Source organism: Oncorhynchus clarkii, chromosome 6 (genome assembly GCF_045791955.1).
Source record: "Oncorhynchus clarkii lewisi isolate Uvic-CL-2024 chromosome 6, UVic_Ocla_1.0, whole genome shotgun sequence".
Taxonomy (NCBI): domain Eukaryota; kingdom Metazoa; phylum Chordata; class Actinopteri; order Salmoniformes; family Salmonidae; genus Oncorhynchus; species Oncorhynchus clarkii.
Window position 1 is genome coordinate 22710999 of NC_092152.1, and position 26728 is coordinate 22737726.

A 26728-nucleotide genomic window follows, 5' to 3' on the forward strand; every position below is an offset into this window, starting at 1 on the left:
TAAATATTGTGGAGTAACTACAATGTTGTGACCATCAGTTTTTTCCTATGATAGGTATTAAACTTGAACTGTTTTAAAGTTGGGTGAAATCCCTGAGCGGTTTCATCCTCTCCGGCAACTGGGTTAGGTAGAACGCCTGTATCTTCGTAGTGACTGGGTGTAATTAATAACTTCACCAGGCTCAAAGGGATATTCAATGTCTGCTTTTTTTATGTTTACACATCTACCAATAGGTGCCATCCTTTGCAAGGCCCAGGAAACCCTCCCTGGTTTTTGTGGTTGAATCTGTTTGAATATCACTGCTCGACTGAGGGACATAATACAGATAATTGTATGTGTGGGGTACAGAGATGAGTTTATGACTATGTTAAACACTTATTTCACACAGAGTGAGTCCATGCAACGTATTATGTGGCTTATTAAGCAAATGTTAACTCCTTAACTTATTTAGGCTTGCCATAACAAACGGGTTTATTACTTATTGACAATTAATTCAAAATGAAAAGCTGAAAACATTTCTGAAAACTGACATTATGGGCTATTGTTTGTAGGCCAGTGAAAGAAAAACTCAATTTAATCCCTTTTTAACAAAATGTGGAAAACTTCAAGGAGTGTGAATACTTTGAAGGCACTGTACATATTGTATATCCACCGATTTGCTGGACAAATGACCTATAGTACTTATTTGAAATATGGGTTTAAGCTATATTTCTTGAATTGTTTATTTGAAATTAAATCATTACATTAATGCCAAACATGCCAGATTAAAATACTTTATATGCATAAACATTGATGCAGTAGTCATAGAAAATATTGTAAAAAGGAGAGCGTGTTGTAATTACCAGTACGAGTTCTAGAATGGACAAAGTTTGAAAAAAATATGTATTTAATGATTACTTCCAATCCGACAGACTACTACACCAGAATATTAGATTAAGAACCTGAACTGACAAACCACACAAACGAGATTGTGTCCAAAGCATATTTTTTATTACATCCTACGCAGTCACCCAGCATGGCTTGGGAACAGACAATAAATACATTGACAGTAAAAGGCAGAAAAGGGTCAAAACAAGATATGGCAAAACAGTCACAGCATTACAAACCATGACAGAGTGCATGCATACTTAAGTTTGCTTTGGTACTAAAAGGTCTATGAGAAATAAATATACAGGCATTAAAATTCTGGTTAAAAGAAAGACAGAGGCTTTGCATTGAGCAGAGTAGTCTGACTAACTCCTGCCAGTAGCACATGTAGCAGCCTAGGTCCTGTCTTGAAGACACTGAGACTATCACAGAAAAGACAACATCGGATCAAACAATTCAACTAAAAACATACAAAGACAACTGAAGGAATAATGACATGTTAAAGAAACAGAACAGCAAAAATAACTAAAAAAAGGGACAAATGGGAATATAACTCACCACAGATACTTAAATAATAAGTTACAGTTTTGCATGCCAAAATGTATGTTCTGTGTAAGATCTGGCTTGTCCTCTTCAAAATAAGTGTCCTAAGCGAACAGGCAAACTGGAGTGTGGACATTGCAGTGTGTCCAATACATTCTATGAGTTATAGCAGATGGACACAGCCTCTCTCCCATTATTTTAAGGCAGTTAGTAAAAGACTAGGAGTGCTTCAATTTCTGGTTAGTCACTAAGCAGGGCATACGGCCATGAAATGTTTCAGTGCCAGGTAGTGGTAGAGGTGTCCAGGAAAATGACAATATAGGAATGTGGACTAACGAGAGGTGCACAGGGTGTATGGAATGTTCCACATGAAAATAATGGATTTGGGAAAGATGTCTAAAACAGGTGCAAGTGTGTGGGCAGGCTGTATGAAGCTTTTTCCACAGCTGTGAAAGGTCACCAAAGGTCATCAAAGCCTGAATAATACAGGGCATTTCAGTAAGTAAATATCTTACATTTCAGAATTTTCGGTCGAGTTGTCATGGTAACTATTCCTCCATATTCAATGTTGTGCATTTGCCTTCATATTCAATAATGATGTAATGCGGTCCGTGTGCGTACAGCATGTGGGTGTGTTTGGTTAAATTTGTCAACGTCGGCATGTGAGTGCAATGTTGCAAGCGTGCATCTTTCAATTTATTTCTTTAGCTGAGCAGCTCCAGGTATGTGACAGGCACCTTCCCTTTCTGGTTCCCTCTCTCTCCCACCAGCCAGTCTGAGTCCATGCCTGGCACTGTGTAAACTGTGATTAGCTGGGAAAAGACAAAATAATAACATGCACAGAGTGTACAAAATATTAAGAACACCTTCCTAATGTTGAGTTGCGCGCCACCCCATGACCAGCCTTTCAATGCGCTTCATGGCTACAGACGTGAGTGCTACGGGTTGGTAGTCATTTAGGCAGATTACTGTGGTGTTCTTGGGCACAGGGAATATGGTGGTATGCTTGAAATATGTAGTTATTAGACTTGGTCAAGGATGGGTTGAAAATGTCATTGAATGGATGCCATTCAATCTAAGTCCTGTATTTGACACTTGTTTGATGGTTTGTCGGAGTGCATAGCGGGATAGAGTCCTGCTCCTTGAAAGCGGCAGCTCTACCCTTTAGCTCAGTGCGGATGTTGCCTGTAATACCCCAACCAGAAGCAATGTATGTATGTACTAGAGGTCGACCAATTAATCGGAATGGCCGATTAATTAGGGCCGATTTCAAGTTTTCATAACAATCGGAAATCGGTATTTTTGGGTGCCGATTTAAATATTTTTTTTACACCTTTATTTAATCTTTATTTAACTAGGCAAGTCAGTTAAGAACACATTCTTATTTTCAATAACGGCCTAGGAAGGAGGCAGAACAACAGATTTTTACCTTGTCAGCTCGGGGGATCCAATCTTGCAACCTTACAGTTAACTAGTCCAACGCACTAACCACCTGCCTCACGAGGAACCTACCTGTTACGCGAATGCAGTAACCCAAGGTAAGTTGCTAGCTAGCATTAAACTTATCTTGTAAAAAACAATCAATCAACGACTGACGTTGCTCCAATCTGTACTTAACCATAAACATCAATGCCCTTCTTAAAATCGATACACAAGTATATATTTTTAAACCTGCATATTTAGCTAAAATAAATCCAGGTTAGCAGGCAATATTAACCAGGTGAAATTGTGTCACTTCTCTTGCGTTCATTGCAAGCAGAGTCCGGGTATATGCAACAGTTTGGGCCGCCTGGCTCTTTGCGAACTAATTTGCCAGAATTTTACGTAATTATGACATAACATTGCACAATCTTCAATGTAAGAGGAATATTTAGACTCATGGATGCCACCCGTTAGATAAAAATACGGAACGGAATAAACATTTGGTTTGAGGTGATAGTTTCCGGATTTGACCTAAGGCTCGTATTTCTTTGTGTTTATTATAGTTAAGTCTATGATTTGATATTTAATAGAGCAGTCTGACTGAGGGGTGGTAGGCAGCAGCAGGCTCGTAATAGTCAAAGGTATATGGTTTAGAGAGAGATAGTCGACGCGTTATAATTCCTGTAATAACTTGCGGCTGAACTTGAAAGGGGTTCCTTCGTTATTTTACCGTTCATGTCTTCCATAGAGAATGTCTTGATCTACTTCAAATAAGGTCTGTGTTTCGTGCAGGTTAGGGTGCAGGCTTAAACCGCCTCTGCATTTTGATACCCGTGTAAATCTCACTAGGATAAGGTAACGTTTGTCAACATATTTTCATAAATCCACTCTACAAAAAAAATTATCTTTGCTTATATTTAGCCAATATTGATCAGAGTTACCTTGTCCTATGGATATCTACACCGTTATAAAATTGGCAAGGTGGTGTAAGCCTACACGACACAGACCTTATTTTAAGTGAATCTAAAAATATCCTATGAAATAAATGAATGAAGGAACCGCTTTTCAGATTTTGTTAGAAGGTGTCATGGGAATTATGACTCGCACTTTGGTAGTCAATTCTTACCATGTCCATTATTAAAATAGGATTTCCTGCATATAGAAAGTACAGTTTTTGTTTTCAACATTCATCACATGTAACTTAAACTCTATTTTTATTCAAACAGTTGAGAGTATTTGTCTCCTAAGCAGACACTTCAGAGCTGTGTGTGTGTTTTACAGATGGTAGAGAAAAGCAGAGAACCAGTGTGGGACTATTACATGGAATTGGCACCAGGGAAAGCAAGGTGTCTTATTTGTGATAAAGATGTAAGCATGGGGTCAGCAACAGCTAAATCAAAAAATACCACCAACCTGTGGAATCACCTTAAGAACACCCATCCAAAAGCCCATAATATGTATTATATTAAGTTAAAATAAAAGTGTTCATTCAGTATTGTTGCAATTGTCATTATTACAAAAAATGTGTATATACAGTGGGGCAAAAAAGTATTAGGCAGCCACCAATTGTGCAAGTTCTCCCACTTAAAAAGTACTTATTTTCCACCATAATTTGCAAATAAATTCATTAATCCTACAAATGTGATTTTCTGGATTTTTTTTTCCTTCATTTTGTCTGTCATAGTTTAAGTGTACCTATGATGAAAATTACAAGCCTCATCTTTTTAAGTGGGAGAACTTGCACAATTGGTGGCTAACTAAATACTTTTTTGCCCCACTGTATATATAAGTCGTTTGATTAATCGGTATCAGCTTTTTTTGTCCTCCAATAATCGGTATCGGCGTTGAAAAGTCGTAGTCGGTCGACCTCTAGTACGTATGGGCACTGTGGGGACGACGTCATCAATGCACTTATTGATGAAGCCAGTGACTGATGTGGTGTACTCCTCACGCCATCGGATGAATCCCTGAACATATTTCAGTCTGTGCTAGCAAAACAGTCCTGTAGCTTAGCATCTGCGTCATCTGACCACTTCCATATTGAGCGAGCCAATGGTACTTCCTGCTTTAGTTTTTTCTTGTAAACAGGAATCAGGAGGATAGAATTATTCAGATTTGCCAAATGGAGGGTGAGGGAGAGCTTTGTATGCGTCTGTGGAGTAAAGGTGGTCTAGAGGTTTTTTTTCTCTAGTTGAACATGTGACATGCTTGTAGAAATTAGTTAAAACAGATTTAAGTTTTCCTGCATTAAAGTCCGCAGCCACTAGTAGCATCGCCTCTGGATGAGCATTTTCTTGTTTACTTATGGCCTTATTCAGCTTGTTGAGTGCGGGTAGTGCCAGTAAATAGACAGATACAAAAAATATAGATGAAAACTGTCTTGGTAAATAGTGTGGTCTACAGCTTATCATGACGTTGTCTACCTCAGACGAGCAAAATCTTGAGACTTCTTAAACACCAGATATCACGCTGTTATTGACAAAGACTTATTGACAAACCGCTCGTCTTACTGGGGGTAGCCGTTCCGTCTTGCCGATGCATGGAAAACCCAGTCAACTGTATATTATCCATGTCGTCGTTCAGCCACGATTCGGTGAAACATAAGATATTAGCATTTTTAATGTCCCGGTAGGATAGTCTCGAACGGAGCTCATCCAGTTTATTCTCCAATGATTGCACGTTGGTCAATGGGACGGATGGTAGAGACGGGTTACCCACTTGCTGACGAATTCTCACAAGGCACCCGGAACTGCGTCCCCTGTATCGGCATCTCCTCTTCATGCGAATTACGGGGATTTAGGCCTGGTATCAGCAGTAAATCCTTTGCGTTCGACTCATTAACCTTTTGTGACTAGGGGGCAGTATTTTCATTTTTGGAAAAATAACATTCCCGTAGTAAACGGGATATTTTGTCAGGACAAGATGCTAGAATATGCATATAATTGACAGCTTAGGATAGAAAACACTCTAAAGTTTCCAAAACTGTAAAAATATTGTCTGAGTATAAGATAACTGATGTTGCAGGCAAAAACCTGAGAAAAATCCAAACAGGAATGGACTCTTATTTAGAAGGCTCTGCGTTCCTATGCGTCCCTATTGAGCAGTGAATGGGCTATCAACCAGATTACTTTTTCTATGGCTTCCCTAATGTGTCTAGTGTCACAATACATAGTTTAAGGCTTTTATTTTGAAAAATGAGCCTGAACGTCAACATTGCGTCAGTGGTCAGCTGAAGTCTCTCAGAGTGTTTGGTGCGTAAAGGACAAATGCGGCCATTGTTTCTCTCTGTCCTACTAAGAAGCCACCAGTCCCGGTTGATATATTATCTAATAGATATTTGAAAAACACCTTGAGGATTGATTATAAACAACGTTTGCCATGTTTCTGTCGATATTATGGAGCTAATTTGGAATATTTTTCGCTGTTTTCGTGACTGCAATTTCCGGGCGATTTCTCAGCCAAATGTGAAGAACAAACGGAGCTATTTCGCCTACAAAAATAATATTTTTTGAAAAAAGGAACATTTGCTATCTAACTGGGAGTCTCGTGAGTGAAAACATCCGAAGCTCATCAAAGGTAAACGATTTAATTTGATTGCTTTTCTGATTTCCGTGACCAAGTTACCTGATGCTAGCTGGACAAAATGCTATGCTAGGCTATCAATAAACTTACACAAAATCTGAGATGACAGTGTGATTAACAAAAGGTCTCAATATATTTCATTTGTGATTTTCATGAATAGGAATATTTTCTAGGAATATTTATGTCCGTTGCGTTATGCTAATTAGTGTCAGATGATGACAACGGTCCCGTTCACGGGATGGGGTGTCACTAGAGGTTAAAGAAAAAATCTTTGTCCAGTTCGAGGTGAGTAATTGCTGTTCTGATATCCAGAAGCTATTTTCAGTCACAAGAGACAGTGGCAGAAACATTATGTACAGAATAAGTTAAACACAAAAAAACACAAAATAGCACCATCTTGTATATTCCATCTAGTCCTAGCTGTTTCAAGACTGTAGACCGTTTCCTGCCCACCATACCACATATTATAGCACTGCACAGATACACCTGATTCAACTAATGACGGGTGTGCAGGTAGAACTGTGTGTGTGTGTTTGTGTGCTCACCTCGTCAGCCAGTAGGGATAGCTCACTGGTGTCGGCAGCGTCATAGTCGTACAGGACCTTGGCCTTGCGTGTGCCTGTGGCAGGGGCCTGCACCTCCTCGATCTTCAGCGTGTCTATCTCCACAGCGCTGGCAGGGTCCAGGGGAGAGGAGCCACCGGAGGCCATGGAGTGGCCTGGGTTACCAGCAAACGCATTGGGAAACCTGCAGAGGTTTAGGGAATGAAGACATTCATAAGGTACGCAGCACATTCCCTGGGGAATAATCCGACTTTACTAACGGTTAACAAAAATATGTTGAGTAATCGGTTAACAAAAATATGTTGAGTAATGGTGAGTTCAACTGTAATTGTCATCAAATGTTACTTACACATCTCCATTGGAACTGAGAGCATAAGAGACAATAGTGGAGATGGTCATTGATAAACAGCTTACATCCATTTCAATAGCAAACACTGCAGCAAATAAAAGCCAGATCTAGACAGCCCAGCTAAGTATGCTAGTATGTCCAATATAAAGTTGTGCATCTACCCAGAGCCAGTCCTCACCTGTCCAGCTCTTTCTGCAGGTCCTGCATGTGCAGGTGACACTGCTTGTAATAGGCTGTCTGTGCCTCCACAAACTCATGCAGGCAGCGCAGGTGGTTCACCTACAGACAACATACCCAAAACACATAACACAGTTGTTACTTGGTCCCCCTCAACATACCCTGTCCCCACCATATTAAAACAGTTTATACCATGGCATTGTTGAATACTCGTTTCTCATTGGCTTGAAGTGCATTCTGGTGCATGCATTATTTCCCTATAATGCACGGTATATCAGTACAGTAGAATTCAATAGCTATAGTTCAGTCTTACATGTTCTGTTTGAGCTGCTTTTGAAGGCAAAAGTCTAATTGAAAACATTATTGACACGGTTGAATTCGATTTTCAATATGTTATTAATTCATAATAACAAGATAGGACTGATTGTTTGGTTAGCAAAAACCAGTAAGTATGTTTGGTTGCCAAGGCAACTACTGTAGCTATCTAGTAACCTTGCTACCTACTTTAGTGGATGTTGAACACATTTCTACCTGCAAATTTCAAAAAATTTGCTGCAAATGTGTTAAATGATGGTATAAAGGGATAATCAACTCAGGGCTCTATGCGTTTTCTGGAAAATAATGAAACTCTGTGGAAGGTTAGTCCACACCGCACTAACACACCTTCCACATCGTTCATTATTTTCCATAGAGCCCCTTATTGATTATCCCTAACTTATTACCTGGTAAACAGTGCATATGCTTTAGAGCAGGGGTGTCAAAGTCAAATGGACGGAGGGCCAAATAAAAAAAATCAGCTACAAGACGAGGGCCGGACTGTTCGAATGTTCATTGAAAATTTTTTAAATGACGCATATAGTCTAGTGAACCTAATTGAACCTACTGAAAACCTAACAAATATATTACAATATGATCAGATAAATAAAGCAATATTTTCTTATGGCTCTGTCAGTAATCTTTAATTTTCAACAGACACAAAAGACAAATTTCCTTTATATAAATATCCCCATAACATGAACATTAAATGAAAGAAACCGGTATTCAAGGCACCATCAGTAGACTATATTTTCTATTTTAGCAAAAGTGGGCTAAATTTACTTCAAAGAAAAAACAATAATAGCAATTTTCTATCATCCACTCAACTGAAATATTTTTAAAATATAATTGGATTGAAATACAAAAAAATAAAGTGCAAAAATCTATTAATCAAAAACAACACTTTGTTTAAGGAGAAGTAACATGCAGTGAAAACAAATATTAAATTTTAACTTTTAAACTTGAACTGAGTAAAAACTCTAAATATGTGATTGCACAGTAATGTTCACTTGTTTGAGGTTGAGGGTGATACTTGGTGGTGTCCCATCTTTTCCACAAGTTCATCAATGTTCGGGGTAAGGCTCTGAGCTGAAGAAATCCTCAGAATTGAGTGGAGGTGTTCAGCAGTAAGTCGACTTCTGTGTGATGTTTTGTTCAGGTTCATCAAAGAAAACAGTTGTTCACACAGGTATGTGCTGCCAAACATAGACAACGTTTGAGCAGCCTGGATGCGCAGCTGGGGCATTGTGCCGGGGAGGAAACGGGCGAACTCCGCAGCACCCACTGCCGCATATTTTGCCCTCAGTGCATCATTGCATTGGAGGTCAATCAACTCCATTTGGAGGTTTGGTGGTGAGCTTTCCACGTCAACAGCAAATGGGTTACCGAGCAGTTCCAACCTGCTTTTTTGTGCTTCAAAGTCAGCAAATCGGCGTCGAAAGTCAGCGGCAAGCATACCTATTTTATCAGCCAACTGTGTGCTCGGGAACGCACTGGTAGAGAGCTTCTCTTTCATGGTCTGGCAGCTGGGAAAGTGGCTCAAATTTTCTTTCCGCATCTGCGTCTCCCACAGAGTCAGTTTGGTTTTAAATGCCTTCACTGTACTGTACATATCAGAGATGACACGATCCCGACCCTGCAGCTGCAAGTTTATTGCATTCAGATGACTCGTAATGTCACACAGAAAAGCCATTTCACACAGAAACATTTCGTCTCGGAGTTGTGTTGTGTCTTTCCCTTTGCTGTCCAAGAACAGACAAATCTCCTCACGAAGCTCGAAACATCTTTGAAGCACCTTTCCCTGGCTTAGCCATCGCACCTCTGTGTGATAAGGCAAATCACCATGCTCCGTTTCTAACTCCGTCAGAAATGCCTTGAACTGGCGGTGATTCAAACCTTTGGCTCTGATAAAGTTAACTGTGCGCGTGATGATGCTCATTACATGCTCCATTTTCAAGGCTTTACCGCACAACGCTTCCTGGTGTATGATACAATGATAAGCTGTCAGCTCACCTGTCGCGTTTTCCTCTTGCATCTTTTCCCGTATCTTCGCCACCAGTCCGCTCCTGTGTCCACACATCGCAGGTGCTCCGTCGGTTGTCAAACCCACGAGTTTTTCCCAAGGCAGCTCCATCTCATTTACACATCTTGACACCTCTTCATACAAATCATGCCCCGTAGTTGTGCCATGCATAGGACGTAAAGCCAAAAACTCCTCTGTCACGCTTAGGTTGGAGTCCACTCCGCGGATGAAAATTGACAACTGGGCAATGTCAGAAATGTCGGTGCTCTCATCCACAGCCAAGGAATATGCAATAAAATCTTTTCCCTTTTTCACAAGCTGCTCTTTTAGATTGATGGACAACTGGTCTACTCTCTCGGCAATGGTGTTTCTGCTCAGACTCACATTTAAAAAGAGTTGCTTTTTTTCTGGGCAAACTTCGTCACAAACTTTAATCATGCAGTTTTTGATGAAATCCCCCTCCGTAAATGGCCGGGCTGATTTAGCGATCTCTTCTGCCAAAATAAAACTGGCCTTGACAGCAGCCTGGCCTTGTGATTTGGCTTTTTTGAACAGAGCCTGTCGAGATTTGAGGCCTCGTTTTAATTCCTCTGCCTTTTGTAGCCTTTGTTCCATGTCCATATTCTTGTTTTTGTCCGCGTGTTTCGTTTCATAATGTCGTCTCAGATTATACTCTTTCAGTACCGCCACACTTTCTCCACACAGAAGACACACAGGTTTTCCAGCTACCTTCGTGAACATATACTCCGACTCCCACCTTGTTTGAAACCCCCGGTTCTCAGTATCCACCTTCCGTTTTGCCATTTTTGATGGGTATCTGAAAGTTAATTTTACTGTGATGCTGACGACTGCTGTGCCAATAAATATTGAAATGAAGCAGCCTACTGCTCGGTGCGTCACCTTTGCATTGTGGGAAATGTAGTATTGGTGCGTGTAAAAGATCTGCGGGCTGCCGGCTTGCTGCGGGCCGGTTCTAATAATAAATCAAGATCATCCCAGGGGCCGTAAAAAACCTTCTTGCGGGCCGGATGTGGCCCGCGGGCCTTGACTCTGACATATGTGCTTTAGAGAGTGGCCATGTGTAGTGGTCAAGTTGGTCCACTCTACAAGTTTGACCTCATGACTCACGTGTGTACTGCTGATGCCCTCCAACAGGAGCCGTGTGACCTCTGCCTGTCTGTCAAACTCTGTCTGTGCCAGTCGAAGCTCATGTTCTGCCTACAGAACAACCAAAACAGAGAGCGATATCATGTAATACTACAGCCCCCATTTTCCATTATCAGCTGTTTTGTTCTTGTGAACTCTGAAGGTGATAACTTGTGAAAAGAGAGACACTTTACCTAGAAACAAAGCTCACTAGGAGTAAAGATATTACTTATTTATACAGTACAGGAGGAGGATGGTGTCCAAACATGTCATACTCACTTTGTCCACCTCCTCGCTCCAGAGCTGAAAAGCGGCAGGGCAACAAGAGAGGGGGAGTGAGAGACACATTCTGATGACATCACAGGGGAGACACACACATTCTTAGATTGGATTGAGACTGATGACAGTAAAGAAATCGATTTTCAACCCAGGGGTGCATTCAAAAGAAAGCATATTCCAAATGTTTTGGTCCTGCATTCACAGTTCATTTTATTTGGATCAATTGAAGTATAACACCTTTCAAGAGCTTTCTTTGCCCTACTTTTGGTCATTGTGCCTGGGAAATTAGACTGTTGTCTGTGATAAGTCAAATACCACATAGATAATGGATTACTATATTACTATGCCGGAAACAATCTGGTGATATGAAGAAATACCATAGAATTTGTAAAGTGACAGTAGGCTACATGTACAGTGTTAGTGTAGAGTGGACTGGCTGTTTAAGCTCCTTACCGCAGATGCACTGGCAGAGAGGACATAATTTCTGGGCCTGGTTTCCTGAAAATCAGGCACAGCCTACAGACACGGCAGAGTAGTTTACACATACAGTATAGTGTGCACCAAACAACAAACACAAAAGGACAAACAAAACAACAAAACCAAAAGTATGAGAGTCATGTGACACGGACGCACACAGAAAAAACTAAACCCTTTGTTATTATCTTGATGATATAATGAGACGTCTGCAGTCTTTGGCCAATCAAAAACTGCAGAGCTCTACGCTGACCTTTTTTACAAGGAGCACATGTGCGCGCCTAAGTTGAAAAATGTATGTGCATACAAAAATGTAGGAGCACAATGAAAAATATTTCAGATATTAAAGCTAAAATCCTTACTTTTTCTAGGCACGCTGGTGTTCCAACATAAACATTCCAGGTCCCAAAGCAAAATATTTAGGCACATGTGAGTAAAATGGTCCCACTGTAGAGCCCTGGAATGGTACAAATATCTTTCTTCACCCTCATATCAGTGAACGCTGCTGAGGACTGTTCATAATAATGGCTGGACCGGAGCGAATGAAATCAAACACATGGTTTCCACTTATTCTGCTCCAGCCATTACCACAAGCTCATCCTCCCCAATTAAGTTGCCATCAACCTCCTGTGCTGCACATCTACTGCCTGGAGTCCCAAGGCGTGTTAGACTAGAAGGACGACGACCATGCAGCATGTGTAAATAAACACAGCAGCATGAGAGATGTGTACACAACCTGTCATTGTCATAGCCCTTAAAGACAGCCATCCTTCAACCATCATCTCATTCTATCCCCAAACAAACCAGGTGCTGGATTTAAAACAAATGTGTGTGCAGTAGCCTATAGAATGTGTAGCCTACAGTATACCTGGAGAATAGTTCCGGTCGTCTGGTCACTGAGGTTAATCTATCATATATGGAGCATGGAAGAAGAAACTGTGAATGTTATGTCTGGGACTGGGTGATAAGTTGGTTTGATCTTTTATGTACAGTTTCTGTAAAATGTTGAGGTCTGCGGAAAATAATTTCCTTTTCAGAGGGCAATACATCTATCTAATCGAATACAGTAAATTACTCTCAATTGACTTCTTAATCATTACATTGGGCTGGCCAAATCCTAATGTAATTAAAGTACTTCTAAAATACAAATATTTTGCAGGAAATAAATAAGTACGCTAAACAAACATATTTAGAAAAATGTGCATGCCTTCATGTGGCAATCACCATGCATACAGGTTTCAAAGGTCTGATTTGAAATTAGTCTACAATCAAAATAAATTGTGTTTACGGAGTTTCCTTTGTATATCGGTTTATTTAATCATGCTATCAAGAAAACATACCATATCAAATTAGATCTTTGACCTGAAGGAAAAAAACAGCCATACATCTTAACATTTCAAATGCTCTCACTGAGAGTGGGAGCTGGGAATGTGATGTGGAAGTAGACATTCACTGGACATGGTATAATTGGGCAAGCATGTTAGCAATCAGAACTTTTAACCCAAGTCATCTGTACTCACATGGGACAGGGCCATTCCTCTCACTACTGGTCTCAAAAAGCCCTTTGTGATTTAATAGGAGGATGAACTTGGTAATTGGATGCAGTTAGTCACGTTGCACCCATACACTGGTCCAATTTAAAGACACTTCTGTTCCATTTTACAAATGATTTTGTGTACTACTCAGTTGTGCTGTCCCTAGGGCAGTAGTATTCAAAGTCGAGGTTGCAACCCCACTGGGAACTGCAGTGGGCTCCCCAATATGTATGTATGTATATATAGTGAAATTGGAAGTTTACATACACCTTAGCCAAATACATTTAAACTCAGTTTTTCACAATTCCTGACATTTAATCCTAGTAAATATTCCCTGTTTTAGGTCAGTTAGGATCACCACTTTATTTTAAGAATGTGAAATGTCAGAATAATAGTAGAAAGAATGATTTATTTCAGCTTTTATTTCATTCATCATATTCCCAGTGGGTCAGAAGTTTACATACACTCAATTAGTATTTGGTAGCATTGCCTTTAAATTGTTTAACTTGGGTCAAATGTTTTGGGTAGCCTTCCACAAGCGTCCCACAATAAGTTGTGTGAATTTTGGCACATTCCTCCTGACAGAGCTGGTGTAACCGAGTCAGGTTGTAGGCCTCCCTGCTCGCACACTCTTTTTCAGTTCTGCCCACAAATGTTCTATGGGATTGAGGTCAGAGCTTTGCGATGGCCACTTCAAAACCTTGACTTTGTAGTCCGTTAACCATTTTCACCACAACTTTGGAAGTATGCTTGGGGTCATTGTCCATTTGGAAGACCAATTTGCGACAAAGCTTTATCTTCCTGACTGATGTCTTGAGATGTTGCTTCAATATATCCACAATTTTCCTTCATCATGAAACTATATTTTGTGAAGTGCACCAGTCCCTCCTGCAGCAAAGCACCCCCACAACATGATGCTGCCACCCCTGTGATTCACGGTTGGGATAGTATTTTCGGCTTGCAAGCCTCTCCCTTTTTCCGCCAAACATAACGATGGTCATTATGGCCAAACAGTTCTATTTTTGTTTCATCAGCCCGGAGGACATTTCTCCAAAATGTATGATCTTTGTCTAAAGGCACAGTCAACTTATATGTAAACTTCTGACCCACTGGAATTGTGATACAGTGAATTGTAAGTGAAATAATCTGTCTGTCAACAATTGTTGGAAAAATAACTTGTGTCATGCACAAAGTAAATGTCCTAACCGACTTGCCAAAACTATAGTAACAAGAAATTTGTGGCGTGGTTGAAAAATGAGTTTTAATAACGCCAACCTAAGTGTATGCAAACTTCCGACTTCAACTGTATGTATGCATGTAGTCAGTACTGAAAGTATTCAGACCCTTTACTCAATACTTTGTTAAAGCACCTTAGACAGCGATTACAGCCTTGAGTCTTCTTGGGTATGACGCTACAAGCTTGGCACACCTGTATTTGGGGAGTTTCTGCCATTCTTCTCTGCAGATCCTCTCAAGCTCTTTCAGGTTGGATGGGGAGCGTTGCTCGATCGGGTTCACGTCCGGGCTCTGGCTGGGCCACAAGGACATTCAGAGACTTGTCCCAAAGTCATTCCTGTGTTGTCTTGGCTGTATGTTAAGGATCATTGTCTTGTTGGAAGGTGAACCTTTGCCCCAGTCTGAGCAGGTTTTCATCAAGGATCTCTCTGTACTTTGCCTCAATCCTGACTAGTCTCCTAGTCCCTGCCGCTGAAAAACATCCCCACAGCATGATGCTACCCCCACCATGCTTCATCAGCCCAGAGAATCTTATTTCCCATGGTCTGAGAGTCCTTTAGGTGCCTTACAGCACACTCCAAGCGAACTGTCGTGTGCCTTTTACTGAGGAGTGGCTTCCATCTGGCCACTCTACCATAAAGGCCTGATTTGTGGAGTGCTGCAGATATGGTTGTCCTTCTGCAAGGTTCTCCCATCTCCACAGAGGAACTCTGGAGCTCTGTCAGTGACCATTTGGGTTCTTGGTCACCTCCCTACCCAAGGCCCTTCTCCCGATTGCTCAGTTTGGCCGGGCGGCCAACTCTAGGAAGTCTTGGTGGTTACAAACTTCTTCCATTTAAGAATGATGGAGGCCACTGTGTTCTTGTGGACCTTCAATGATGTGGGAAATGTTTTGGTACCCTTCCCCAGATCCGTGCCTTTGAACTAATGTCTCGGAGCTCTACGGACAATTCCCTTGAGACACGTTTTTGCTCTGACATGCCTTCCCAAATCACAGACTCCAATCAAGATGTAGCAACCTCTCAGGGATTATCAATGGAAACAGGATGCACTGGAGCTTAATTTCGAGTCTCATAGCAAAGGGTCTGTATACTTATGTAAATAAGGTATTTCAGTAAATTTTTTCTAAATTAGCTGTTTTTCCTTTATCATTATGGGGTATTGTATGTGGATTGATGAGGAAAATATTTTATTTTAATCCATTTTAGAATAAGGCTGTAACTTTCCGAAGGCACGGCACAGCACACACACCACACAGATGTAAAAATCATAATTTTATGATTGTGTCATTACATTTGAGGTGGGGTCCCCAGAAATTCTGGTGGTAAAACAAATGGGGTCCCTGCTGAAAAAGTTTGAATACCACTGCTCTAGGGTCATATATGGGTTTGCTCCAGTGTACCATGCCACAAGATCCTTTCTTTCACTTTCAAAAGAACGTGAAAGTCTTCTCTCGCTCTCTTGGCTTCTCACATGCGTTCAACTGGATTTCAAAGTGCCAATGAGAAAATGGGCAGAGCATGTCAGAAAGAAAAAAGGGGGTCAAAAATAACCAAAGTGGACAATATTTTACACTAATACTCACTTCTCCCTCACACTGTGAACATAATTGGAACAGAGATAGATGTTAGTTAGCAGTAGCAGTTCACGCTGAATTGGAGCCTGGTTACATGATGCAGCTGAACTGGAACAGGAAGAGGAGGGTAGACTCATGGCTAAATGATGCAGCTGAAGGGAAACAGGAAGAGGAGGGTAGACTCATAGCTACATGATGCAGCTAAAGGGGAACAGGGAGAGGAGGGTAGACTCATAGCTACACGATGCAGCTAAAGTGGAACAGGGAGAGGAGGGTAGACTCATAGCTACACGATGCAGCTAAAGGGGAACAGGGAGAGGAGGGTAGACTCACCGCAGCCTTGGACTCTGCTAATTTGGCTTTCTTCAGCCGTGCTTTACAGGAGTCCAGGTCCAGTCTGCGGTTCTCCAGGAGACGCCTCTCTTTCTGAGACAGGGAGGAGAAGATCAGCAACTCTCTGCACAACATAAATGTAGCCTGTATGTGTGGGGTTAAGTTGGCTAGGTCCTAAAACTCTGCTACATCCATATAGGAAGAAGTAGAAAACTAAACCCCAAGGTGTTGATTAGCATTGTATTAAATCCTGGTCTACACACTGGTCTGCATGCAATCCCAAGATGTCCCTCTGAGGCCAGATAGCCAGACTCACTGAGATGGTCCTCCAGTCTCCTTCCAGAAAGTTCCTGAGTGGGGTGAGGAAGCCGATAGCGGAGGTCTGTAGGAACTCCCTCTGTACACTGCCCAGTCTCCTCTCACAATCGCCTACTTTGATCAGGGTGCTACCTACAGCAGCACACACACACAATATATGTGAAATATAGGCCTAGCAGTGACTTATTTATTATGAATGACATTACTTATCAGAAGACGTACTTAGTACTTATCAGAGGAATGACGTATTACTTATCAGAAGAATACAAAACAGACAAAGTCTAGACCAATAGGACATGGTAGCTCAATACAACCTGTAACAAACATTTAGGCTATTCCCATCCCAGTAATCTATGGCACAAACTCCCCTTCACCAACTGTCTATCAATGCCCTGATGAGCCTACCCCACAAAGCCTGCTGTTTAGGTGTAGTAGTGTAGATTCAGAGCTCCATCTAGATAGCAACACCCAGTGCATCAATAATGAATGCACTGCAGCTGAGATAGAGTGTGGGAGAACCTTGGCCAACTACAATATACCTGCAAAGAGAGGGGGAGGGCCACACTGACGGAACCTCTAGACACGGTGACATTCTTGACATTACTTTTACCAAAACAACAAAACTCAAAATTCCACATTTTAACATTGGGGTTTCCCCAGATGTAAAACAGACTAGATTACAGACCTCAAGGGAATATCTAATGAATAACAACACACAGCAATGATTATAGCATCAAAAAGGCCTATACTAGCAGAATTTGAAGTATGCAAATCTGTGTCAAACCTGGACAGACCGCATTCTAATACTGAGGAAAGGTTTTTCTACACATCTTTGCTGTTAGAAAAACGATGTTGAAATAGTGGCTCTCCACCCATCAACACGGAAGGCTGCATCAATAAAAGCCACCACTGAGAAACAGGCCACTAACGGCCTGATTAAAGCAACGGAGTGTTCATCTAGTAATAGTTGCTATGGCAGGAGAAGAGAGAATGGGATTGCTGTCTTGCTCTTCCACGGTTCCAAAGATGTCTGACATTTATGCCTAGCTACAGAACAGAATAACCTGTGTACAAATTAATTCATTATAAATCAAATTACTTCAAAATCACTAAAACATGCCCGTTTCTCTCATGAGGAGGGAAATACAGCGTATAAACATAACTTGCTTAGTGTAGGCAGGTTTGGGGAGTAACGGAATACATGTAAGGGATTACAAAAAACGGTAACTGTAATCCGTTACGTTACCACCAAAAATATTGTAACCAGATTAGACACTTTTGAAAAACTAGATGATTACTTCAAGGATTACTTTTAAATTCAGAAAGGATGTTTGCAAAAAATAAATATTTGACACGTCTGTTTTCTCAATGACATTCAAACCAGCATTGAAAAAAGGCGCAAGTTTAAATTTGTTCCACCTGAGCGAGTCAGAGACCACTATGATGACACACCAAATGTGTTTGATGGATCGAGGGAAAACAGCAGGAATAGGCTTTTGTAGGCTACAGTCCAAGCTGTGTCTTCCAATGGTGCGACTGCTGTCGGCATCCAAAGTTTATCCAACTTGAATAAACTCTTGGAGGTAAGGATGACAGAAGTATTGTAGTCTACAGCGATACGGATATCACTTATTATTGATATCTACATAGCACATTGAAAGCACATTTTTTAAATCAAAATGTGTCGTCACTAACATCCACAATCCGTAAGGCGCAAATAGCTAAATGAGAGAGCAGCAGTGTGATTCACACAATCTGTTACGAGCGCATTTTCACTGGTTTCAAAAACAATGATTGATAGGCAGTTTAAACTTCTTGAATTTAACCAATATTGGGTTCAAATACACATTTAGATTTGAGAACTAACATCCTCAACAACCACAATCCATCCGTAAGGCGCAAATAGCTAATTGAGAGAGCAGCAGTGTGAATCACACCATTGGAAGATAGGCTACAGTCCAAGCTATTCCTGCTCTTTTCCCACGATCCATCAAGCACATTTGGCGTGTCATCATAGTGGTCTCTGACTCGCTCAGGTGGAATAAATTTAAACTTGCGCCTTGAATCACACTGCTGCTCTCTCATTTAGCTATTTGCGCCTTACGGATTGTGGTTGTTGTGGGTGTTAGTTCTCAAATCTAAATGTGTATTTGAACCCAATAATGGTTCAATTCAAGAAGTTTAAACTGCCTATCAATCATTGTTTTTGAAACCAGTGAACAGCCAGTGAAAATGCGCTCGTAACAGCTGCATAGTCCGGATCCCAGCCTACTGAATAAAAGTGGGGCTTTTATTGTTCAATCGAATTCATGCTGATATTTTATTTATTTATTCATTCATTCATAGGCCTAATGGACACATGCTCAAACCCTCACACATTTGATAGACTTAAAGGGGAAATCTGTAGTTGCTACATCCATTTTTGGACTTATAAATGATATTTATTTATAATAAAGATAATTGAATTGTATTATTATATGTAGTAGAAAGCGATGGGTTTGAAGAAGCTTACATAACCAACCCATAAAGTAAAACGTAACATACATATATGGCCAGCTATGTAAACTGCAATAGATGTCGTTCAATTGGTAACATACATTTTTGCCTATTTCTAATGTCTCTTCAGGGGAAAGTAATTTAAAAGTAACTTAATGTAATCAGATTACATTGCTGAGTTTAGGCAATACAAAAGTTACGTTACTGATTACAATTTCGCACAGGTAACTAGTAACGGATTACATTTAGAAAGTAACCTACCCAACCCTGAGTATTGGCTACTGTATTTGTGCATTTTTATCTTGGAAAAAAGCCAACGTGGATTTATTGGCATGAGCTTTCCATTCCAAATTAGCTGAATTAATTTATAAAACAACTCCTAGCAAAACAGGAGGTCTGCAGAGCCCTAAATAAATCTGTACATGACCCATCACTCAGGTCTCTGTGACGAAGTTACATTTCTCCAACTGAAGGGGAAAAGCTCCACAGAGAGACAACCTAATAATCTAATATGTGCATAAACTTTATGCATTAAGGTTGTCGTTGCAGAGCCAAGCCTGCAGAGCCAACTCTGAACAACAGAGAGAGAAAGAGAGAGAAAGAGCACTATTGATCCTCAGAATTGCCAGTGAAGGTGATTTATTGGGCAGACAGATATGAGACAGGCTGGAGTGAAGGGGCGGGAGGAGATTAATTGACTAATGCTTACAACAGCCCTGATCACCAATCTCACTGCTCACTCACTTTAGGGTGAACTCATCAGTATAAGCAAAGGCTTTGGGAAGATTGACACTACAAACTTTTTGACAAAGAGCATAGAGTCTACACATGGTGATGTTTTCTCACATGGATATACAGTACCTTCAGGAAGTATTCATACCCCTTGACTTATTCCACATTTTGTTGTGTTACAGCCTGAATTCTAAATGGATAAAAAAAATATATATAATAATTCACTGATCTACACACAATAACCTGTAAGAGTTTCCACACCTGGATTGTGCAACAATTTGCCCATTATTACTTTCAAAATTCTTCAAGCTCTGTCAAATTGGTTGTTGATCATTGCTAGACAAACATTTTCAGGTCTTGCCATAGATTTTCAAGTAGATTTATGTCAAAAATGTAACTCGGCCATTCAGGAAGATTCACTCTTGGTAATCAACTCCAGCGAAGATTTTCCCTTGTGTTTTAGGTTATTGTCCTGTTGAAAGGTGAATTCATCTCCCAGTGTCTGGTGAAAAGCAGACAGATTTTGCGTGTGCTCATCTCCATTTCATTAATTTTTTATCCTGAAAAACTCCCCAGTCCTTAACGATTACAAGTATACCCATAACATGATGCAGCCTGCTTCCGCAGTAATGTGTTGTATATTACCACTGAGTTAGGAAGGACGCCTGTGTCTTTGTAGTGACTGGGTGTATTGATACACCATTCAAAGTGTAATTAATAACTTCACCATGCTCAAAGGGATATACAATGTCAGCATTTAAAAAAAAAAAACCTTCTACCAATAGGTGCCCTTCTTTGCGAGGCATTGGAAAATCTCTCTGGTCTTGTGGGAATCTGTGTTTGAAATTGACTGCTCGACTGAGGAACCTTACAGATATCTCTGCACCCCACACATGCAGTTGAGGTAGTCATTCAAAATTCATGTTAAACACTATTATTGCACACTGAGTTTGTCCATGCAACTTATTGTGACTTGTTAAGCACATCCAGCTCAGTCTTCTCTACTTGTCCAAAATTTTCCCCAATGAACTTTGGCAAAAGAAACAATAACATCACCCTTTAGTTCTCTGTTAACAAGGCCTATTGCAGTTACACAACATCAATAGTGACCTTCCACTGTTTCTGTGTATCATTGTACTTTCACATGGCATAGGGCAGTTCCATGGGCACCATGTCACTAGAAGCTGCATCATTATCACTGGTTTGGGGGAATTAAACCATGCAACTAAATACCAAGCCCTTATAGGCCATGAAACAATACACCTGCTAGTTGTCTAATATTTCACCAGTCTTTTCCCATTCCAAGTATCCTCTGCCAATGGGTTCAGATACAAAGAAAAACTCAACTGAACATAATTTCTAAGGGCTGAGCAGACATTCATTGCTTAAATGCAACATAGTCATTAGGAAATTAATCTGACTGTCATTCCCTGGGGACATTTTCATCAAGACCTGTTACACATTGTCACAACAATGAAAGATATCTCTTGCATTGGTATTTTTGGGGGGTGGGGGCATGCAAGGTCATGTCTGATCGCATAGATACACTGACTGTACCTGAAACCGAAAGGCAAAAACTTCTGCGAAGCTAGCAGTGCCCGTGGCTATAGCTAACGGCACAGAAACCTTCCTCTAATATCTAACATTAGTCTGGCTATAGCACAAGCCAGAAAAGCTACCTAGCAGTACGACAGCTACTGCAGAGAAGGGAGGATAATTCATGTCAGCTGAACCAATGTTTTGTGTAGGATATATAAGGTATGCAACTTATTAAGCAAATGTTCACTCCTGAACTTATTTAGGCTTGCCATAACAAAGGGGTTGAATACTTAGAGTCTTGTAAAACTTTTACAAACATCATTCCAATTTCACATTATGTGATAGTGTGTATACCAGTGACAAAACATCTAAATTGAATACATTTTAAATTCAGGTTGTAACAACAAAATGTGGAAAAGGTCCAGGTCTGTGAATACTTTCTGAAGGCACTGTACCACAAATGGTTCGAGACATTCTTAGGGATTGCATGAGGGCGAGAGCACAGAGTGGAGATGTATTGAGTAAGATCATCAGGTGAAATGTATTTTCCAGAAAATCTAATTATTGGATTTGACTGGGGCCCAAGACACGGTCTCAGTTTCCTCTCTCAAATTGTATTATCACTTGCCAATCCTATAAAAAAAAAAAAAACAGTTCTATACCACCTGGAAAGACCGTAGGCCTACACAAAGCTTGAGTCACACTCACCATATGGAGTTCCAGGACCAAAATCTTTTGCCGCATCTTGCATGTAATGACCCAGCAGTTCTTCATTATTTGGCCTGGAGGGAACCGTTCTGTCAAGCTTCTCATACAGGAACTCCTCAATCCTGGAACCTGCAGATAGAAAGAACGGGCCTGCTTCAAGAGAGTACTGGCCAAAAATAGTCATCAAATGAAACTTGAAAATGGAAATTGGTGGGAGAGGAGAATGCCAAAGCAAAGTAAGCCAATGCCCAGTATGAGAATGTACAGTATTGTAATTCAAGATTGTGGGAATAAGGTGTTGAATGAAGTCGTCATGGAAATAAATGTTATTTCACTCAGATAATGAAAAGAACTAGCATTGGTAGTAGGGCTGACTACATTTAGTCGACTGGTCGATCAAGATGTTTTTTAGTCGAGCAGTGGCAAAAATATACTAAATAATTGTCACGAGACACGTCTGATTCACGACTGGCTGAGAGGACTAATCCATTGCGGAGGCCATGGGAATGGCACACCAGTATCACCAGTAGTACATTTACCATTAGTTCCTGTAATTTCTAATCTACAATGTTTGCTTGGTTATGGTCATTTCTGTTAATGCATTCAATATATTATTATTACAGTCTTACCGTTGTCATTGTAGGAGTGGACACGTTGTTTGCAGAGTGCACAACCTAGGCTACACTTGTAAGAAACTTTTGGTTTACTTCATTACAATTACGAGTAGTCATTTTATTCATTGTCTTTTGTTTGGAGTGCTCCTGTCAATCTTGAGTTAGGAAACGCACCCGATTACACATATAGAAGTAGGACTAGTCTACATGGCCTGTGTGCAAATGTAGGACTGCATAGAAGTGTGCCCATTTGGGGATCTGACTATTTCTGATTGTCTTAACTCACCTGGCTTGGAGCTTCTCAAAGTCATTTTTTCTTCACCTCAAAACAGCAAGTAAACAAAGTCCGTTTTTACATCCACTGAAAATGACAACAGTTCCTATACGTACCCTATTTGAAAAATATTTTCAGCTCTCTCCATTTCGATTACCACTCAGCATGAAAGGGGGGAAAAATGTCATGCTCTGATCTGGTGGAAACATAAAATAGGCCTACCTGATTACTTCTTATCCCTTGCGCAAAATAGCCTACAACTGTGTCTGTTTGGGGCAGGAAACTAAGAGGACACAGAATATTTTATATAATGTTGCAAGTTTGCTAGCACTAGCTTTGGGCTGGACCAAGTTAATACAATAGTTGATACAATGTTTCAAGTTCCTTGCAGATAGCCAATGTGATTTATAGGATATTTATTTTCATCAGAATATTCTCTACCTGCAGGCTGCAATGTTTTTATTTGTTGGCTTTATGTTGGCTATTTTTACATATTGGCAATATAAGTTACTTTTTGATTCGTATCATTTTTATTTAGAATTTTGATTAACCACATGACATTGATTTTGAGTTATGAAGACTATTATAAATTAAATTAACCTGTTCCACAAATGTGCATATTAAAATCATAACTGCCACACAGATCAGTAGAAATGGTTGGATAACTTGGCACCCCAAAAAGAAAAGGTTGCCGACCGCTAGTGTAGCCTATTACCGGCAACTTTAAGAGCTTAATGGCAGAATCTGCTAAGGCCAGCAGCAGCGGGAGGAGGCTTAAAGCATTAGACAAGCTCATTAGCCTACACATAGTTGATTTTATTCAAACACAGGGTGTGTCTATATATGGAAAAAAATACTAATTTTTAAATGTTGACTAATCGATTGGTTGAAAGAACAGATGACTCTCGGTCTACCAAGATTACATATTTTTTCTGGGACAGCCTTCTTAGTAGAGAGACTAACATGGGAATTAATTTCTTCATGTTACCCACAGGCCCGCAGTGCTGAGTCATTGTCTGGTGTGGCTAACGGACACAGCTGTTGAGCTGCTCACTGATAAGTACTACTTGCGATAGAGGATAGGCTAAACAACAGGTTTTCACAAAAGACTGGTGCTTGAAAACACCCAATACAGCATCGTAACACTTGTCTGTTGAACTATAGACCACACGGATGAAAATGTTGCACGACAGAGATACTCACCAGTGTTGTCAACTGTAGCATGGAGAATCAGAAAGGCACAGGTTAGCACTCCATCACCATGTAACCTAACCACCATGTTTCACTTTTTTTTTTTTTTAAATGATCTGAAGTTTTTGAAGCGGTTTTCAATTTATGTGTTTTTGGTTAACTATCCTGTGTGTTTGCATTAAGCAGGGAGTAGGGATGGGTGGTGGGAGTTGGAGGCCTCTGTCCTGATCAGTTCAGTTTGTATGCTGGGCCTTACTGGGGTTGGGCTGCAGCAGAACCTCTGTCTGCCTGAAGATTTTCTCTGTCCAGTTTTTAGTGGAATCAGCACGGCTGAGCAGATTCTCAAAGTGGGCATCCAGCTCAGTCTTCTCTACCTGTCCAAACTTTTCCCCTGTGAACTTTGGCACAAGAAACAACAGCATCAACCTTCAGTTCTCAGTAAACAAGGCCTATTGCAGCGACTCAACATCAACTTTCACATGGTGGCCATGGAACTGCCCTATGCAATGCCACTAGAAGGGGCATCATTATCACTGGTTTTGGGGATGCACTTCATGTCATGTTCTCCTCATAGGCTACTGGAAAGCATACAACTAAATGCCAAGTCCTCATAGGCCATGAAACTATACACCTACTAGTTTCCCCATCTAATATTTCACCAGTCTTTTCCCATTCCCAGTATCCTCTGCCAATGGGTTCAGATACAAAGAAACTAAACTGAATGCACTTTCTATTGGCTGAGCAGACATCCATTGCTTTATGTGCAACATAGTCATTAGGAAATCAGTCTGACTGTCATTCCCTGGGGAGATTTTCATCATGACCTGTTTGTTACACATTGTCACAATAATGAAAGATATCTCTTGCGTTGGCATTTTTGGGGGGGTGAGGGCGCGAAAGTTCACGTCTGACCCCATAGATACTGACTGTACCTGACACCGAAAGCAGAGTTTTTCCGAAAACATAACTATAGTAGATAGCGAAAACATAGCTACCTAGCATCAAGCTAGCAGTGCCAGTTGCTATAACAGACGCCATAGAAACCTTCCTCTAATATCTAGCTAATGTACTGGCAAATATGCTAAATCATATGTAATGATGCCTCCAGTTTTTACATCTGACCCCACAGACATAGATACACTGACTGTACCCGAAACAGAAAAGTAAATCGTTTTTTCAAAAACATAGCTAAAGTTAGATAGCGAACGTTTGTTAGTCAAAACATAGTTAGCTGTCGATAGCCACTGGCACTGCTAGCTTGATGCTATAGCAGACCGCACAGAAACCTTCGAATATCTAGCTAAAGGACTGGCAAATATGCATAAATCAGATATGTAATGATGCTTCCAGTTTTTACTGAAGCCAGACGCTAGCTAACGTCAGCTAGCTAGTTATCGAACATTAGCTACAGCAACAGTATACAGTAACTTTAGTAACGTTACTTAGTACATGTATTGGAGACACGAAATACATTTAATGTAAAAAAATATAGTTACTGTTAGATGAGTTACCTGTATAGCTCGAGTGAAAAAAATTCCTGCATCCGAAGCTAATTTCTTCACGTTGAAATCCATGTCAGTAGTATCTGACTAAACCAACGACTAAGGTTAGCTAGTTAGCTATATATTAGCTAGTTAGCTATAGCTATATATGATGAACAAACACACACACCGTCTCCACGAGAGTTCAGGGCATCAAGTTAGCTACTGCCTGTCCAGTCAGGGACATAACGTTACGTTGCCCAGTCAGTGACAGCGCTAGCTCGGTTCTGTCACTGTCAAGCAATGTGTCCCTCCCTGGTATTTACACATCATCCTGGAATCATTACTTATAACCTTTATCGTTTACCCATACTACAATTTATGCAGCGTATGGTTTATTATGCAGTGACAGGTTTTTATTATTGATTCTGTATTCACGACTAATTGCAAGAAAATGTCATACATATTCGTGCATGATTGTTTTCTGAGAAACTTGGCACATAATTGTTTGGGTAAAATATAGCTTCAGTGAAATTCCTGTTGGTAATTGATTTATATAAACACATAGAATACCATAATAATATGAACAAATTTAATAACAAGTATAAACTGGATGGTTTGAGCCCTGAATACTGATTGGCTGACATACAATGGGTATGACAACACTTTTCTTTTTACTGCTCTAATTACGTTGGTAACCAGTTTCAAATAGCAATAAGGCACCCTGGGGGCTTGTGGTATATGGCCAATATAAGAGCTGTATCCAGGCACTCCGCGTTGAGTCGTGCATATATTGGTCATATACACCACAACCCCTCATGCCTTATTGCTTAATTAAATTGTGTGTGTTGTATCTGTATTTTGAAATAGGCTACCACCACTACAACAGAAGCTGTGGTGCCACCTATTGTTCATACACTTTACCTACAAAAACTGAAAAAAATGCCCAGATTAT

At 40.5% G+C, this 26728-nt stretch overlaps 1 protein-coding gene across 4 annotated transcripts; it reads right to left on the reverse strand.

Annotated features, from left to right (window-relative positions):
• Positions 1 to 968: 968 nt before the first annotated feature.
• LOC139410823 (endophilin-B2-like) lies at positions 969 to 26075 on the reverse strand. Of its 4 annotated transcripts, none has more exons than XM_071156363.1 (12): positions 25804 to 26075; positions 24549 to 24690; positions 22214 to 22342; positions 16737 to 16870; positions 16421 to 16513; positions 11720 to 11782; positions 11267 to 11290; positions 10970 to 11059; positions 7505 to 7605; positions 7327 to 7341; positions 6960 to 7161; positions 2068 to 2222 (listed from the first exon to the last, which is right to left on the reverse strand). In XM_071156363.1, exons 1-12 carry the CDS (start codon positions 25864 to 25866, stop codon positions 2115 to 2117), a joined length of 1164 nt encoding a protein of 387 aa, XP_071012464.1. In that variant the 5' UTR covers positions 25867 to 26075; the 3' UTR covers positions 2068 to 2114. The 4 variants fall into 4 exon arrangements, with proteins under 4 accessions (XP_071012465.1, XP_071012467.1, XP_071012464.1 ...); XM_071156365.1 differs by having other exon boundaries at positions 24305 to 24690; positions 25804 to 25987; XM_071156364.1 differs by lacking the exon at positions 7327 to 7341 and having other exon boundaries at positions 969 to 2222.
• Between the last annotated feature and the right edge of the window lie 653 nt (positions 26076 to 26728).

Coding starts and splice junctions, on each gene's coding strand:
- LOC139410823 (XM_071156363.1), bottom strand. CDS start 25,866: ATGGATTTCAACGTGAAGAAATTAGCTTCGGATGCAGGAATTTTTTTC. Junction 24,691..25,803: donor TTTTCACTCGAGCTATACAG/GTAACTCATCTA, acceptor CTTGTGCCAAAG/TTCACAGGGGAAAAGTTTGG. Junction 22,343..24,548: donor TCTGCTGCAGCCCAACCCCA/GTAAGGCCCAGC, acceptor TTCTATCTGCAG/GTTCCAGGATTGAGGAGTTC.